Source organism: Sciurus carolinensis, chromosome 17, assembly GCF_902686445.1.
Source record: "Sciurus carolinensis chromosome 17, mSciCar1.2, whole genome shotgun sequence".
Taxonomy (NCBI): domain Eukaryota; kingdom Metazoa; phylum Chordata; class Mammalia; order Rodentia; family Sciuridae; genus Sciurus; species Sciurus carolinensis.
In genome coordinates, this window is record NC_062229.1 from 62,430,576 (window position 1) to 62,447,947 (window position 17,372).

The 17,372-nt window shown below is 41.6% G+C and overlaps 1 protein-coding gene across 5 annotated transcripts in view; it reads right to left on the minus strand.

Moving 5' to 3' along the window:
- Positions 1-17,372, minus strand: part of LOC124968787 (cadherin-related family member 3-like) — a 73,734-nt gene that overhangs the window by 50,371 nt on the left and 5,991 nt on the right. For 3 of the 5 annotated variants that reach the window (XM_047531540.1, XM_047531537.1, XM_047531536.1), the window contains exons 2-4: positions 14,339-14,535; positions 8,657-8,828; positions 7,287-7,375 (exon numbers count right to left, since the gene is read on the minus strand). In XM_047531540.1, coding sequence (XP_047387496.1) covers positions 7,287-7,375; positions 8,657-8,828; positions 14,339-14,535 — 458 coding nt within the window. Of the gene's footprint in view, positions 1-7,286; positions 7,376-8,656; positions 8,829-13,017; positions 13,102-14,338; positions 14,536-17,372 lie in introns of those variants that run through there. The other 2 variants (XM_047531538.1, XM_047531539.1) reach the window with 2 other exon arrangements.

The following is a 17,372-nucleotide window of genomic DNA, read 5'->3' on the forward strand; positions in this document are numbered from 1 at the left end:
CCCTGGGTTCAACCCCTGCTACAAAAAAAAAAAAAAAAAAAAATTTTTTTGAAAATTTTCATAAAGATAGGATAAATGTTTACAGAGATAACTCTAAGCATTACAAAATGTATACATGTGTTGAAATTGCATGTTTTCTCTTCATTTCAATCCCAAGTCCTAATACATTCTCAGAGTAATTAAGGCTCAGAAGAAAGAAATAGACTCCTATTTATTAATTTTGCCTGCAAAATATGTACTGAAATGACATGACCTGAATTTCCAACCTTGAATGCATTTTACCTATTTGATGTGTGTTTCTTCGCACCTGTGAAAGTTATAAACATTGAAAACATAGAGGCTATTCAAAGGACCGGGGCTTTTTTTTTACAAAAAGATTGCACTTTAAACAATCCATCAAAGGCAGAATTACCACCTCAAATTGTAAAGCAAAAATTTACATATTCTGGTTTCTAATGCAATGGACTCATCTTTTTTCTTCCCTTTCATGTTTGTTTTACAGCTGAGTTATAAAATAGGAGTATATAATTAAAATACTCAGGCCCATAATTATAAGCTCTGCTGCAGAATAATTGTTGAGCCTTTTGATGATTCCATCGCTAATTATGCCCCTTAGAAATTCCAAATATCACTTTCCCATAAAAAGCTGATCATTGTTAGCCTTCAGTCAATATACTTGACTGAGGGGAAGATAATGTTTATTTCCACATGTTTATCTGTGGCCTACATTGACTTGGCACCCTTATTTTAGCAAGGAGTTGGGAAAGATAATGAATCCATAGACATAGAGTTACATTTATCATTAAATGGGAGATTTGTTTTTCTCTTTCACAAGCTACCACGAAATTCTCAGAAACTGCTCCTTATTTGGAACTTTTAAAATCTCTCCCAGAAGTTATTAGGATGTTGATTTGGTATTCTACATCCTAATATCTGATGCCTGAAAGAAAATAAGTTTCTGTTAATAGAATACCAGCATATGTTCAAAGATCTATGTTCCAAGATTTGTCACTGACTTTGGGGGTACCTTGAATTAGCAATGTGACCTTGGAGACATGAGATCCCTATCACTTTCCAATCGGGTCCTTCCCTCCGCCCTCCACCCGCTCCTGCCCCTCCCCCACTGCCCCACTACAATGCTTATCCAGAAAAAGCTGAGTTGCTTCGTCGCCACAAGATGCTGTTTCTGTAGACACATGGAGGCACAATACCTTACTTGGAAAGATATCTTTTAGGGCATAAGTTTATTTCACTATTAAGAAACGAAAAGATGCAATAAATGGTAAGCAAGAGAATTCTTTCACCTCTGTTTCTTGCCCAGAGGCCTGTACACTGTCTCAGGAAGCAGGATTTTTCAAGCAGAAGTGAATTGAAATAATGTATTCAGACTTCCAGATGGACTGTAAATATAATCAATAATACAGGAGGACACCTGCTACTACTCCCTCACCACCACTACTAGCATGGTCACTGTGTCAGGAAGGGTAAGGTCACATGGACTGAGGCGGGGAGGGCCTTGTGGTAAGGATGGGATGGGATGGGATGTAGAGAGTTGGGTTAGTGGAGAAGATCCAAGGAGGCAACCGGAAGACACTCAGGGAGAGGGGTTATGTTCAGAGCTGCAAGTCACCGGTCACCCTCTGTCACCCAGAGGCCTCATTACTGTCATGTGTAAAGGTAGGTGTTTTCGTCAGCTATTTTATTGCTGTGATAAAAAGACCTGACAAGAGCAATTAGAGGAGGAAAAGTTTATCTGAGGGCTCACAGTTTCAGAGGTTCAGTCCATAGACAACCAGGTTCATTCCTCAGGGCTCGAGGTGAGGCAGAACATCATGGCGGAAGAGTGTGATGGAGAGAAGTGGCTCAGGACATGGCATCAGAAAATAGGGCAAGAAGGGGAGAGAGGGAGAGAGAGAGAGAGAGAGAGAGAGAGAGAGAGAGAGAGAGAGAGAGAGAGAAAGAGAAAGAAAGTTCTGCTCAACCAGGACAAAATATAAACCCCGAAGGCATGTACCCATCAACCCAGCTCCTCCAACCACACCCTACCTGCCTTCAGTTACCACTCACTTAATCCCATCAGGGGATTAATTCATTGATTGGGGCATCTCACCTCCGAATGTTCTTACATTGCCTCACACATGAGCTATAGGTGGACACCTGATCTAATCCATCACAGAAGGGGAGGAGTCTTCTGTCTATAGCTAGTTTGAATCATTCCAAGATGAAATCTGTTTAGTTGCCTCCTGAAGGTCCCTTAGCTTCCTATCCTCCATTTTTTGTTTGAAATTAACATAGTTCTTTCCACTTTCCCTGGTTTGGTGTTAGCCCAGTATACGTTTCTCTGTTGCTTTGCTTTTTTTTTTTTTTTTTGGACCAGGGATTATTGAACCCAGGGGCATTTAACCACTGAGCCACATCCCCAGCCCTTTTAATTTTTTATTTAGAGACAGGGTCTCACTGAATTGCTTAGGGCCTCACTAAGTTGCTGAGACTGGCTTTGAACTCCAGATCCTCCTGTCTCAGCCTCCCGAGCTGCTGGGATGATAGGCGTGTACCACTCCACCCAGCTATCATCCCTTTGCTTCCAATCCGAGTTTTTATATTTAAAGTAAGTGTGGTGTAGACAGCATATAGTTGGTTTTTTTTTTTTTATGAATTTCACTTTGACCAATCTATGTCTTTCAATTGATACTAGTTGAATTAATATCTACTATGGTTGAAACTGTTTTCCATTCATTGCTTTTGGTTTTTGTTTCTCTTTTTTTTTTCTCCTTTGTTCTGTTTCAAATGAACATTTTATATTATTCCATTTTATTTCCTCTCCTTTTTTAAAAAATTTAGCTATTGCCTCAGAATTTCTAATACACATTTTTAACTCATCTTAGTGTCAAATGATACTATACCATTTTATGGGTAGTGTAGATATCTTAGGAATATTCTCCATTCCTCCTTTCTATCACTTGTAAAAACACTGCCATTTATTTTTCTCATCCATGTGTTATAATCACCCAACACACTGTCACTATGAAGCTTATCTCTTAAGTCATTTAAAAGTGAAAATGCAAGCTTTACCATTCATTCATTCCTTCCTTTCTCTATGTAGATCCATGTTTCTGACCTATATTATTTCCTTCTCCCTGATGAGTTTGCATCAATGAAAGTTCTTTAACATTTCTTGCAGAGTATGTATGTTGGTAATAATATTCTGTTTTTATATATTCTGAAAAAGTTCTCATTTCTCCTTTTTTAAAAATTAAGTCAGGCTGGGGCTGGGACTCAGTGGTAGAGTACTTGCCTGGCATGTGTGAGGCACTGGGTTTGATCCTTAACACCACATAAATAAAATAAAGGCATTCTCTCCATCTACAACTACAAAAAATAATTTTAAAAATAAATAAATTAAAATTAAGTCATGCCAGTGTGGTGGTGCACACATGTTATCCCAGCCACTCAGGAGGCTGAGACAGGAGGATCTGGAGTTCAAAGCCAACCTCAGCAAAAGCAAGGCCCTAAGCAACTCAGTGAGACCCTGCCTCTAAATAAAATACAAAACAGGGCTGGGGATGTGGCTCAGTGGTTAAATGCCCCTGAGTTCAATTCCTGGTACCAAAAAAAAAGTTAAGTCATATTTGACAATTATAATGGCATGGAGAGTTGTGCAATTTGATGACTTGGTATTCATTTCACTAGATATAGAATTCTTTTTTGATTTTATTAGAATTCTTTGTCATTTTTTTCTTTCTTCCTTTCAATACTTTATTTCATTCCACTCTCTCTTTGCTTGCATGGTTTCTAATGAGAAGTCTGCTGTAATCGTTATTCTTATTCCTCTTTAGGTATTGTGGTTTATTCGCCCTCTGACTTTTTGCAAGATTTTCTCCTTGAGTCTGGTTTTGTAAAGCTTGGCTATGTCTAGGGGCACACATGTGTGCATATGTGCATGTGTGTGTGCATGTGTATACACAGGCATATATAAACACACTCATCTGTAAATATATGTGTAAAACTAGATGAAATAAGGCTCAAAGTCTCCCTTCTCTCACCTGGGAGAATAGAACTTTGCTATGGGGAAGCCTTTAGATTTATTCTGCAATGATTCTCTTCTCTTACCTCTTACCTCTTTCTTGGCTCTTTGCCATGAGAACCTGATGGAGTTCCTGGTGGTATACCCATGCAAGTATAGCCCCTGTCCAAAACTGTGGCACCAAGGAGTTTCTCACCGACATTTACTCTACACTTAGCCTCTGATAGTTCTGATCATTCAAGACAACCTTGTAAGTCTTCCTACCAGTCCCTGGTTCCATCCGTGTCTGTTCCAGCTAAGCAGAGCTTGGTTGTGATACTCTGGATTCACCTGTCTTTCCAGATCTCAGGGTGGAATTTTGCCCTGATGAGTTCAAGAAAGGTTGTTGCTTTTGTGTCTGTTCAACTTTTCTTTGTCATAAGGATGATAGGGACCACTTTTTCTGTCTCAGAACACCACCTGCACCATGGTATCAGATACCCTTAACATATGGAGTAACAGTGGTTATTATGGTTTAGATATGAGGTATCCCCCAAAAACTCACTGTGAAACAATGCTAGAGAGTTAGAGGGGAAAGGATTGGATTGTGAGGGCCTTAACCCAATCAGTGAATTAATCCCTGATGGGATTAACTGAGTGGTGACTGGAGGCAGGTGGGTGTGGCTGGAGGAGGTGGGCATTGGGGGCGTGGCTTTGGGCGTGGCTTTGGGGTATATATTTGTATCTGGAGAGTGGAGTCTCTCTCTGCTTTCTGATCACCATGTGAGCTGCTTCCCTCCACCACACTCTTCTTCCATCATGTCCTGCCTCACTCTGAGCCTTGAGGAATGGAGCCAGCTGTCTATGGACTGAGACCTCTGAAACTGTGAACCCTTGAATAAGCTCTTCCTCCTCTACAATTGTTCTGATCGGGTCTTTTAGTCACAGCAGTGGAAAAACTGACTAAAACAAGGGTGGTACAGCACGAAGAGCCCTACTCCTGAAATCCACATGGATCTGAAAATGGATGAAATCCAGTCTTCTTATATTAACATTTATTCTGTGGGCAATGTCTTTCACATGGACTTCCATCCTTCATCACTAATAAGCAGCCTCAGACATACGTCACGTTATATCAATTTTACAGTGGGATCTAGTGCAACCTTTCTACTTTATGGACTGCTAGTTAAACATCACACGAAATGTTATTGGATGATACATTTTTAAGTGCTATGGACAAATCCCAAATTAACAGACAGGTCTCATTAGGCACTTACAGAAAGAATTTAACATGCTGCATACTGTGAATTCAGGGACGATATGTAGACATCCTTTCCCAAAATCATTATGTCACAAGATCTTTTATTTCGGTGGAGCACTTGGTGAAACTGGTGTTTTATGAAATACACTTTGGGAATTGCTGGTATTTTAGAAAACACCAACATTTGAAAAACGATGGAACATGGATTTGAATCCCAACTCAGTTACTTACTGTGTAGGTGAATGTTCTTAGTCTATAAATTAAAGTCATAATACTTTAGTTTATTGACCCATTAGGTAACATAGCAAACAATAGAATTTGCTTCAGGGATTAATATGAGGACTTGATGAAACAAATTATGTGCCTGTCACATATCTACTTAAGAGTTATTAGTGTTATTATTAATCGTCATCACATATCAGGCTCCAAAACAGAGGCAAGATCTAGCCCACATTAGATCCGATTTTTCTCTGAATCAGCCTAAAGTCTTAGACAAATAAATATGGTTATCCAGTAGTCAGAGTACTTGAAAAACACATCTGGTCTAGTCTATTGTGTCAGAGGATGTGTGTAGGAGTGTGTCAAAGTGGAAAGTTTCCACAGCCTATATCACGACCGAAATGTCATTCCACATTTGGTAAAGTTCACAAAGAACATCGCATGGACCTTCCAAATATGGAACCGATTCCCTTCTGAGAAAAGTATAGGGCTTTAATCTGTATGAGCAAGTATTTGGTGGCGGAGGGGGGGGCATCACTCGAAGTGAATGAATTTTATTCATTATCCAGGAAGTCATTCTGATTGCATATTAGAGTCACAGCTAACCCCTATTGAACTGTCCTGCGTTTTCCATCCTAAAAGGTCAACATGGTGGGCGAGCTGCCCTGGAGAGCACCAAGGAAGCAATTTCAATATGATATCTGATTCCTGTGTGGCTGGAGCTGTTCAATGCTAGATTTAATACTATAATCTGGAACATGTTGATTTGGAGCAATATGCATGATTAGGTGGTTTAATTGTGTGTTGTAAAGGAAGCTGTGACCTTTCCCGTCCAATCCTGGATGCAGTGGTGCACTGTTGGGAGGAGAAGACAAATGTGTGTGGGTGTGACAAGCACGCTGTTCCTTTGTATCATTATTCAAGTGTATTCCACAATCTTCAAAACCATGTGGACAGGACCCCAGAGATGAGTGGCCATCCACCTCTAAAAGCAAAGATCCAGTAACATGACCTGTAAATGTTGAGCATACGGCCTCAACATGTACAAGACTCTCATTTTCAGCCAGTTTGGGAAAACAAGACAACATTAAAAATTTTTTAAATGTGTTATTCTGGCCTATAAATCCATTAGCTAAAAACATTGCAGCTGAATAATGTCATGAACGTTACCTATTGTGTCAAAAATCAAGGCAGCAATATCGGTCCTGCCGTTTGCAAGATGTTTTACCTTTAGAAAACGACTTTCATGTTCATTATGATTGATCACAAGGAGAAAAGCAATACAAGAGATGAGAAAGCAGGTTTCATTTCCCCAAATTTACACTTGAACCCAACGAAGCAGAAACGTTAGGTGATTTGCATTCGTGAAGTGAGGACTTAAACCCAAGTTTCTTGGCACCAAGTCCATAGTTTCTTCCCTCTCTAGAGCATTATAAAGTGGGAGGACAAGACCTAGAGTCCTTTTCCTAAAGTCACACATAAATTCTGCCAGAAAAATGGGTTATTTCTCTACAGTGTGTGCAGCCAAACATCCCAAGAACAAAATGAAAACAGCTTGGCATCTTCTGTTAAAAGTTACCTAAGGATGAGGCTGGGCTTGCCGGCACAGAAGGAATGCAGAGGGTAAGCAATTACCCAGACATCTCAGACCTCAGTCATTGTCCCCTGAAAGGTCCTAACGGTACGTTTGGAACCTGAGCAGTGGGTGTAAGTGATTTGATGGTCTCTGTGGCTTTATATCTGCATGCACCCGCACATAAAACCACAAGACACTGGTATGCTTTGTTCTAAAACATAAATTACCTCCAAAGCAGCATCCTCTGGGTCCCTGGCCGTTGTTCGGTAAATGATGGTGCCCGGGGCAGTGTCTTCTAGGATATAAATCTCAGTAACTGCCAGAAAATGTACAAGGGATGTGGTTGAATGAGTTTCACACCATTCTACCCAAGGAAAAAAACCCTCATCCAATCCTGTATTTTAGATAAAACCTAGGATATTGTACTTCCTCAATACAAATGTTTTCATAGAGTGTTTCCCATTAAGCCAATAGTTATGATGATGGTAATGATGATGACAGGCACCATTTATTTAGTGTCAACTATGTGTCAGATATAGAGGAAAAAGACTGAAAAATTTAAGCTGGGCACGGTGGCACACGCCTGTAATCTCCACGGCTCAGGAGACTGAGGCAGAAGGATCATGAGTTCAAAGCCAGCCTCAGCAACGTAGTGAGGCCCTAAGCAACTCAGTGAGACCCTGTCTCTAAATAAAGTATTTTTTTAAAGGGCTCAGGATGTGGCTCAGTGGTTAAGTGATTCTGGGTTCAATTCCTGGTACAAAAAAGAGAGACACAGTGACGGAGACAGAGAAGAGAAAGGGAGAGTGAAAAGTGAAAGAGATTGTTATGGTTTGGATCTGAGGTGTCCCCTCAAAAGCTCACGTGTGAGACAATGCAAGAAGGTTCAGAGGAGAAATGATCAGGTTTTGAGAGCCTTAACCCTATCAGTGAATGAATCCCTGATGGGATTAACTAAGTGGTGACTGGAAGCAGGTGGGTGTGGCTGGAGGAGGTGGGCATTGGGGGCGTGGCTTTGGGGGCGTGGTTGTGGGGTCTATATTTGCCTTTGGAGAGTGGAGTCTCTCTCTGCTTCCTGATCACCATGTGAGCTGCTTCCCTCCACCACATTCTTCCACCATGATGTTCTGCCTCACCTTGAGCTCCAAGGAATGGAGCCTGCTGTCTATGGACTGAGACCTCTGAAACTGTGAGCCCCCAAATAAACTTTTCCTCCCCTAAAATTGTTCCTGTCAGGTCCTTTAGTCACAGCAGCAAAAACGCTGACTAAAACAGAGATGTATAAGTGGTAGCAATCAGAGCAAGAAAGACAGGGTCCCTGACCTCAGGAAGCTTCTAGCTTAATAGACACACTCCTAATTAAATTATCATACAACCAAAAGAATAATTTTGGTGCCCTGGAACCAAACAAATAATATATCATTATCATCACTGAACAAATTACTGTCCCTTTTCATGTGACCAGCCACAGGTCACTCCTGTTGATAGTGTTGTCCCTATCAAGCTTATAGCCAGGGTCTCTTGAGAACACCCAGGACCCAGTGCCTACAGCTATATCCACGGGAGCCTCTTTCCTCCAAGGAGAGACCCTCCATACCTTGGTTTCCCTGGGCAAGGGATCCAGTGAAGGTGGGTGGCTCATTCACATCAGCAATCTGGATTAAAATGGTTTGAGATGCTGTTGCCCCTTGGTTGTCTTTGGCGTAGATTATCAGGGAATAGAGCATCACCATCTCAAAGTCCAGCTTGGGTACTCCAGTGGTGAGTAACTAAATTTAAAAAAATAAGTAAATAAATGCAGAATCATGGAGCAAAACAACTGGCTTCATTGGGACACATAGGGAATATTTTAGATCTATAATCTCCAATATCAGTCAACATTTTCTTGTTGTTGTTTTGGTTTTTGGGGTTTTGTTAGGTTTTTGTTTTTGCTTTTGTTTTTGTTTTTGAGATGGTCTCTAACTATGTTGCCCTAACTGGCCTCGAACTCTTGGGGACTAGTGATCCTTCCCACTTCAGCCTTCCAAATAGCTGAGGGTTTAGGCGTGCCCCTCCATGCCCAACTTTAAATTAATATTTTGAAAAAGGCATAAAAATCTTGAATTTAATCCAGGTGCAGTGGCACATGCCTATAATCCCAGTAGCTCAGGAGGCAGAGGCAGGAGGATCCCAAGTTCAAAGCCAGCCTCACAAAATTAGCAAGGTCCTAAGCAACTCAGTGAGACCCTGTCTCTAAATAAAACACAAAAAAGGGCTGGGGATGTGGCTCCATGGTCAAGTGCTCCCTGAGTTCAATCCTCAGTACCAAAAAAAAACAAAAAACAAAAACAAAACCTTGAATTTAAAATGTGGAAGTAAGGGCTGGAGAGATAGCTCAGTCGGTAGAGTGCTTGCCTTGCAAGCACAAGGCCCTGGGTTTGATCCCCAGCACCGCCAAAAAAAAAAAAAAAAAAAAAAAAAAAACGTGGAAGTAAGATGGTCTGTTATATTAAAAACCTTCACAAGCAAAGAGCTCACTCATGTCATGTCAAATGATTCCCCAACCCCATCTTTCCCACCCCTCCATGATTCTTCCACATTACAAAGTTAACCATTTACTGAGGCCCCAGATTTAATTGGTCAAGGATTATCCTGAGCACTCTTCAAACACCTCAATCTCTTCTTGCAAAGAGGCAGTAGGTGCAGAAATTAGATACTTAAAGAGGTTCTGCAACTTGGCCAAGATTTCACGGGTAGAAATGCAATGAAGTTGGACTCCATCTGACTTTGCACTCATACTCTTCATGAATCTAAACTGGGACCCAACATGGCAGAATCAGAATCCCTCTTGTCTTTCCCCTGTTCACTCACCTTTATGTCCTATTCTAGGTTTCCTTCGTGGTTTTCACGCTGACTTTTGAACTGCCCTCTTGACCTGAGGATCCACCCCTCCACCTCTCCTGAGGTTAAGCATCCACAGAACTGGATTCCAGTCTCACCTCTGGTGTGAAATGGCTCCAAGACTCTGGCTATGGTCCTTCGGCTCTCTGACTTGGTTTTCTTTATCCTTGCATGAGATCACTAGTGTCATTTCCATGTCTACCAGGATACCAAGAGTTTAGGGAATAGTGTTGCTAAATATTTCTTACTGGGGAAATAGTGGAAAGCAAAGATTTTTATTGAGGACCAATACTCACTGGAAGGGGTTGGATACTTGTCTTTGGACACCCCATGTCAAATCATGGACCCCTTGTCTATGCTGAAATGCATTCTAAGAAAGCACTTACTATGTGTTAACTGCAAACATTTAATAGTAATTACATCATTCAACACTAAAAAAAAAAAAAAAACCACCAGTTTGATTGACATGTTAGTATGTCCATTTTACAATCAAAGATATAGAGACTTTAAAAGATCATCCAGCAAGGAACAGGCAGGGTACAAACACAACTTTGACACCAAAGTCAAGTCCATCCACATGACTGCCTGTGCAGCAGTAGATCACTGGTTCTCAGAACAAAAGGATCATAATGTCACCCAGCCAACCTTATGCCAACAGAGCTAGCATTTGCTGATCAGTCTCTTAGTGATCGGAATTCTGTTAGTCATCAAAGCAAACCTGCGAGGGAGGTCCTAATGTCATCCCCACTTCAGGGAGAAGGAAACTGAAGCTTAGGTTATAGAACATAGCTGGGAAATTCATGCTGCAGATAGAAGCAGAATATGGACCTGACCCTGCCAGTCTGTTCCCGATACCCTTGCATCATCTAGAACTGCCACGGACAGTAACACAGAGTGGTGTTGCCATGGTCCCAGGCAAGTCAGCAATACCCTGGCATTGATAGCATTCTCTACTGAGCACTTAGCCCAGGCTGGACATGATCTCTTCAAGTGTCACAGTTTTCCCATGGAGCAAATACTCTTAGCATCCCTAAGCTGCTGTTGAAGAAACTGAAGCCCAGAAGTTAGACATTTTGCCTATGGTAACATAACTAGTAGTAACTGGGATTTAAAGCCAAGTCTTCCTGATTCTAGCTCTTTTATTTCTCCACATGCTAATGATTCCTGGTAAGTTCATTTAATGGCACAACCTGGTTTTAAGATCGACGGTTTTCCAGCCTCAATTAAGCACAACAACTTTGTCCTTAAGGAGCTCTCTGATCCAAGAAGCACGGTCCTATGCTCAGGCTGTCATTTTCACATGCTTTGCCCTGTGCTGGGACAGCAACTGTCTCCATTCTTGAGTATCAGGCTTCACATCGGCTCTCCACAAATATTTTTTTTAAGTCAGTCAAAATTCTCACTAATTGCACTTGCACTTGGAAGATGACAGGAAGATGGTTTAAGTTCCCCTCGGGTGGATGCCTCCCATCCAAAGAACAGGAAGTGTGCCCAGAAAAGGTGACTTGGGTTCACTCCCCCATCCTGCCGAGGCAGCCCCTTTTGTGATCCTCAACGACAGGTAGCAATTTGAAGGTGACATAACTGGAGCATACCTTGTCTCATTCCCATTGATGGATCATACCATCGGTTCCTTTTGTTATTGTTCACTATTGTTTCTCCGAGAGACTTGTGTTTTGTTGGAGAGCTTGTCCAGCCGCCCCTGCTAAGCTCAACCAGTCTTTTGCAAAACAAGCAAGCACATGTGTCACGGTGGGAAGTTCCACAAAAGACAATGGTATGCTAAACCCCAAATAGAACAGTATGTGCTTTTTTTACTGTAACATCATAGAATCAGACATCAATTCATTTCATGGAGCCTTTAACTGCAGCTGTATTTCTGTGCTACAAAAACTGTTTCATAATCAAACTGCTTCTAAAGCTATCTAGAGCTGGTCTATGAGACAGCTTTGATACTGTGGTCACATCTTTCTTAAGTTATTTTTTTTGACTATCTGCAATCTGGCTACTATGATGCAGAATTGATTAGATTAGAAATGGATTTGCCAGAGTGCCAATTATTGTGTGTTAACTACTTGTTATGGATCAAGCAGGAAGATGACACGTTGCATACATTACCTCACAGGAACTTTTCATCAGTCCCTGAGGGAAGTGGTATTATTGTTAACACCTCGGTATACCGAAAAGAAAAAGCACAGAAAGCCAAGTAATTTATCCAAGGTCATATTGTTACTAATTGGAGTAGCTATGATTGAAAACTGGGTTTATCAGGCTCCAGACTCTGTGCTTTGGATAGTGATGCTCTGAGTGGCCCACGCCTGTAATCCCAGCAGCTCCGGAGGCTGAGGCAGGAGGAGCTGAGTTCAAAGCCAGCCTCAGCAACTTAGCAAGGTGCTGAGCAACTCAGTGAGACCCTGTCTCTAAATAAAATACAAAAAAGGGCTGGGGATGTGTCTCAGTGGTCTAGTGGCTCTGGGTTCAATCCCTAGTACCAAAAAAAAAAAAAAAAAAAAGATTTTCATTCCCCGCCGCCTCTCTCCCTCTCTCATGCACACGCACCCACAAAGAAGAAGTAGAAGGAGGAGAAGGAAAAGAAGAGGAAGGAGAAGGAGGAAGAGAAGAAGAAAAGAATGAGGAGAAGGAAACGGAAGACCACTGAACACTCTTTGCTATCATTTTGCTGCCGTTTGGACTTGTAACAAATATCATATGAAAACCAAATGTGAGCTAGCATTTTACACCAAACTGAAGTTAGAAGCAAATTTAAAAATCTGAGGATAGCAGCGTTTGGCAAAGTTATTCAAGAGCCTCATAACGGACCTCCCTTGCCCCTTTTAATCTGTTCTCCTCACAACAGCTAGAGCGAGCCTTTAAAGATAGAAGTAAATGTCTCTTTTCTGTAAGACTCTCCAGTGGTTTCTTAGATGTGGGAGGACTTCATAATATCTCCAGTGATTTACCCTTTCCTATATGCATGTCCTTTGCCATGTTCCTTCTACTAAAGGAGTTGACTTTGCAGTTCCTTCTACTAAAAGCAGAGCATATTTCTCCAGCCCCTGGCTTGGATATGTGACTTACTTCAGCCAATGAGATATGAGGAGACTTGGTTCTTGAAATTTTCATGAGAGGTTGAGATTATCCTCTTGTTGTCCACCTTTTTGCCTAGAGAGGAATATGCCTCTGCTAGCCAGTGTCCCGAGGATCATGAGAGGCACAAAAGAAAGACCTGAACTCAATTGCAGACTGGAACCAAACCAGGCTAGAGTAGCTAAACCACATGTTGCTCATAAGGACTTCATGACTTATAGCACACAAGCAGCATGACCTCCATGTTCATGGTGGTTCCCTCACTCTCAAGTTCCACAGGGGCAGTGCCTAGGGACCAGGGAAATGCTGTGCATACAGTGGGTTTTATCATATTTGAAGGACCCTGATCTTAAGGAACCCGAAGCTCTTATAATAAGCAATAAGCCTGACTGCTGTGCATACAGTTGGTTGCATCATATGATCAGGGACCCTGATCTTAAGGAACCCGAAGCTCTTATAATAAGCAATAAGTCTGACTGCAGAACATACAGTAGGTTGCATCATATTTGAAGGACCCTGATCTTAAGGAACCTGAAGCTGTTATAATAAGCAATAAACCTGACTGCTGTGCATACAGTAGGTTGCATCATATTTGAGGGACCCTGATCTTAAGGAACCCAAAGCTCTTATAATAAGCAATAAGCCTGCCTGAACACTGCCCCAGTGGGGGGAAAAATACCTTTTTTATACCCAGATGGTATATCTAGGCCCATGGCCCATGCAGACTCTGCCCGTCACCTCCTTTGCTATCTAATCTATCACTGTGCTTCTGCTTCGGCTCCCTTCCCATCTATCTCAGTCTCTTTGCCTCCTCGTGCTCCTTTGTTCTACCAGGCCTTGACAAGTACTATGGCCTCTACCTGGAATTTCTCTCCTTCTTCATCTATTTAATTCCTTCCCATTCTGCAGATAGCTTTTCATGTAGCTCTTTCTCAAGAATCCTGACCAGGTCCTATGTCCCCTGTAGGTACTCTCATAGACCTGTGGGCCTGAATTTCCTGGCTTTTGGTCACATTTAAAATGTTATAGTTACATGCATATTCACCTGATTAATTTACATCCTCTAAGCCAGTAAATAACATGAGGTCAAGGCATTGAACTGCATCTGATCAGAGCCTCAATAAATATCTGTAAAATAAATGGATCATGATCTTCCCGTGGAGTTTTTAAGAGTATCTGACATATTATAGGGTCCCAATGAGTAGGTGTTAAGTTAATAACATACAGTAGGTAGTGAGAAGGGAGAGGGTGACAGTTTCATTTGAGAACTCTTGGGGTACCAAGTGATAATACTGCTTGCCTATATACTTACGTCCCATCGATGTGTGGCTCTCTGAGACAGCACGAATGGATGAACCACAGGGTTTGCATTCATAATCACAGGATCTCCAACCAGAGAAGTGTGAGGGGAGATAGACAGGGTGATCTCCGCAACCCGCGTGTGCTCAGAAGAATTTTCCAGAAGAGGACCGAGATTCTCAATGATGAATTTGGGAAGAGCTAGAACGTCTTAAAGGAAACATAAAACTTTACTTTTTAAAAAAAGAATTTCTGCAAAACTTTCCCATCTGCTTTATATTTTGAAACCCACAAAAAAAAAAAAAAAGGACAAGAACTTCTAGTTCCTTTTTTATTAGAAGTCTTAAAAATCAGTTGAGTTGGCTTGGTGAGGTCATCAGGGATCTGGGAACGTCTTGTTCTTGCAACTTCTCAAGTTTATGGACACCGGCAGAAGATGTAAGATTCTTACAGAAGGCATAACAACCAGCATGAACCTCATGTTCACATTCCCTTTCTTGTTCCTCAAAGTCTCCGAGGACAACACAGAGGGATCCTGGTGGATGGTGTGCATTTATATCACATTTGAGAAACCCTAAGCTTAGAAAACCCAGATCTTTAAAACTGAGCAGAAAACCTCCTGACCTTTGCCCTGGATGGAGAAAATAACCTCATTATACTAGATGACAAACAAACCATCCCAAGAGAGGCAACATTCTTGACAAGTCAGTCCAGAACAAAGATAGCCTATAACCTTTGGGGGTGGTTTTTTTGTTGTTGTTGTTCTTCTTCTTCTTCTTAGATACACATAGCAGTAGAGTGTATTTTGATATATTCTACATACATGAAGCATAACTTATTCTAAATAGGATTCCATTCTCGTGGTTGTACATGAGGTGGAGTCTCACTGGTCGTGTGTTCATATATGAACATAGGAAAGTGACGTCCCATTCAGTCTGTTGTCTTTCCCATTCCCATCCCCCTCCCTTCCCTTCATTCCCCTTTGTCTAATCCAGTGGACTTCTATTCTCCCTCCCGGACCCTGCCTTATCATGTGTCAGCATCCACATATCAGAGAGAATATTCGACCTTTGGTTTTTTGGGATTGGCTTATTTCACTTAGCATGGTAGCCTCCGGTTCCATCCATTTACCAGCAAATGGCATAATTTCATTTTTCTTTATGAACAGCCAGTAACTTATTCACAATGTGTACAGAAGTGTAAGAGGGCCATGGAGAACTGTCTTCCAATAAGGGTTGGCCTCTTTTCTTTTTGTTTCTGTACGAATTTTTTTAGATATGTGTATCAAATGCTCATCCCATCCATACTCACTTCTACATGCTGAAGTCATTTGCAGAGTAATCTACTACTCTTTCTGGGGAGCAGCTCAGTCCACACAAAGGACAAGCCAGAGTGCCAGAGTTTATGCCGCTGGAAGCAGCCTTCAACCAGGGGCCAACGTGGAGGCCAGTATCCCCACCCTTCAGTCTGGCGTCTCCGTTGGATTCCTGAGTTCTCCTTCATCCGTTGCCTTCCATTCATTGTCTTGCTTTCTTATCTTTCTACCATGTTTCCTGGGATCCCCTCACAAATAAATGACTCTTGAATCCTTGTCTTGTGGCTAGCTTCCAGGAGAATCCACACTAAGGTAAGGTGATAAAATTTTTATGGGTTCTTTTTTAGCTATGCATGGCAGTAGAATCCATTTTGGTACTACACATATTAAGAGCATGGAATATATTTTATTCTAGTTAAGACCCCATACTTGTGGAGGTACATGTGGTGGGATTCACTGTGATATATTCATATATGAACATAGAAAAACTGTGTCTGATTCGTTCCACTGTCTTTCCTTTTCCTATCCCTGCTCCCTTCCCTCTATTCCCCATTGTCTAATCTACTGAACTTCCTGCAATGGTTTTTCCTAGTAAGAGATGAGCATCAGGGAAATCAGACAGCTATCAGTTAATTTAGATTAGCCCCGAAATTTGAAAAGGTCTCTAGTCTTGCCATATCTAATCTTGCTCATTACTCTGGGCTCATCTCTCTACATTCCCCTTTTCACACACTCTATTCCAAATCCTTCCTTCTATTTCTCTAGTCCATATATATTGTGTATGATGCACTTTTTGTTTTCCAAACTTCTACCCATCCCTCAGGTCCCCTTGTATATCCCTTCCTTCAGAAAACCTTCCCAGGCGCAGTGGCACATGCCTGTAATGCCAGTGGTTCAGGAGGTTGAGACAAGCTGTATTTCAAAGCCAGCCTCAGCAACTTAGGCCCTAAGCAGCTCATGTGTCTAAATAAAATACAAAATAGGGCTGGGGATGTAGTTCAGTGGTTAAGTGCCCTAGGTTCAAGCCCTGGTCAAGAAAGGAAGGAAGGAAGGAAGGAAGGGAGGGAGGGAGGGAGGAAGGAAAGAAGGAAACCTTCCCTGGTCAGTCCCAGTTGACTTGGATACCCCTTCCCAGGAATTCCATATCGCTCCATCATGAGGATTCAAAACATAACAAACTTTCACTTGTGTGAATTCTGGGGAACCATAAACTCTAACTGCAAAGAGTACCTACCACCTATTTGTTGAATGAATGATAAAATAATAGTAATAACTGTTCATAGGACATTCTTTCCCATGGAATTTTTTCATTTAATCGTTACCCCTGGAGTGGGGCTGCTATCATCACTTCCATTTTGCACATGGGAAAACTGAGGAACAGAAAGGTAGTGACCTCCATCTCATGCTAGTCAGAGTGGCAATTAATAGGAATACAAGTAACATTAAATGTTAGCAAGGATGTGGGGAAAAGGTTCACTCGTACATTGCTGGTAGGACTGAAAATTGGTGCAGCCACTCTGGAAAGCAGTGAGGAGACTTCTCAGAAAAGTTCAAATGAAACCACCATTTGACCCAGTTATCCCCCTCCTTGGTTTATACCCAAAGGAGTTAAAATCAGCATACTATAGTGATGCAGCCACATTAATTCACAATAGCTAAGCTATGGAACCAACCTAGGTGCCCTTCAACAGATGAATGGATAAAGAAAATGTGGTACATATACACAGTGGAA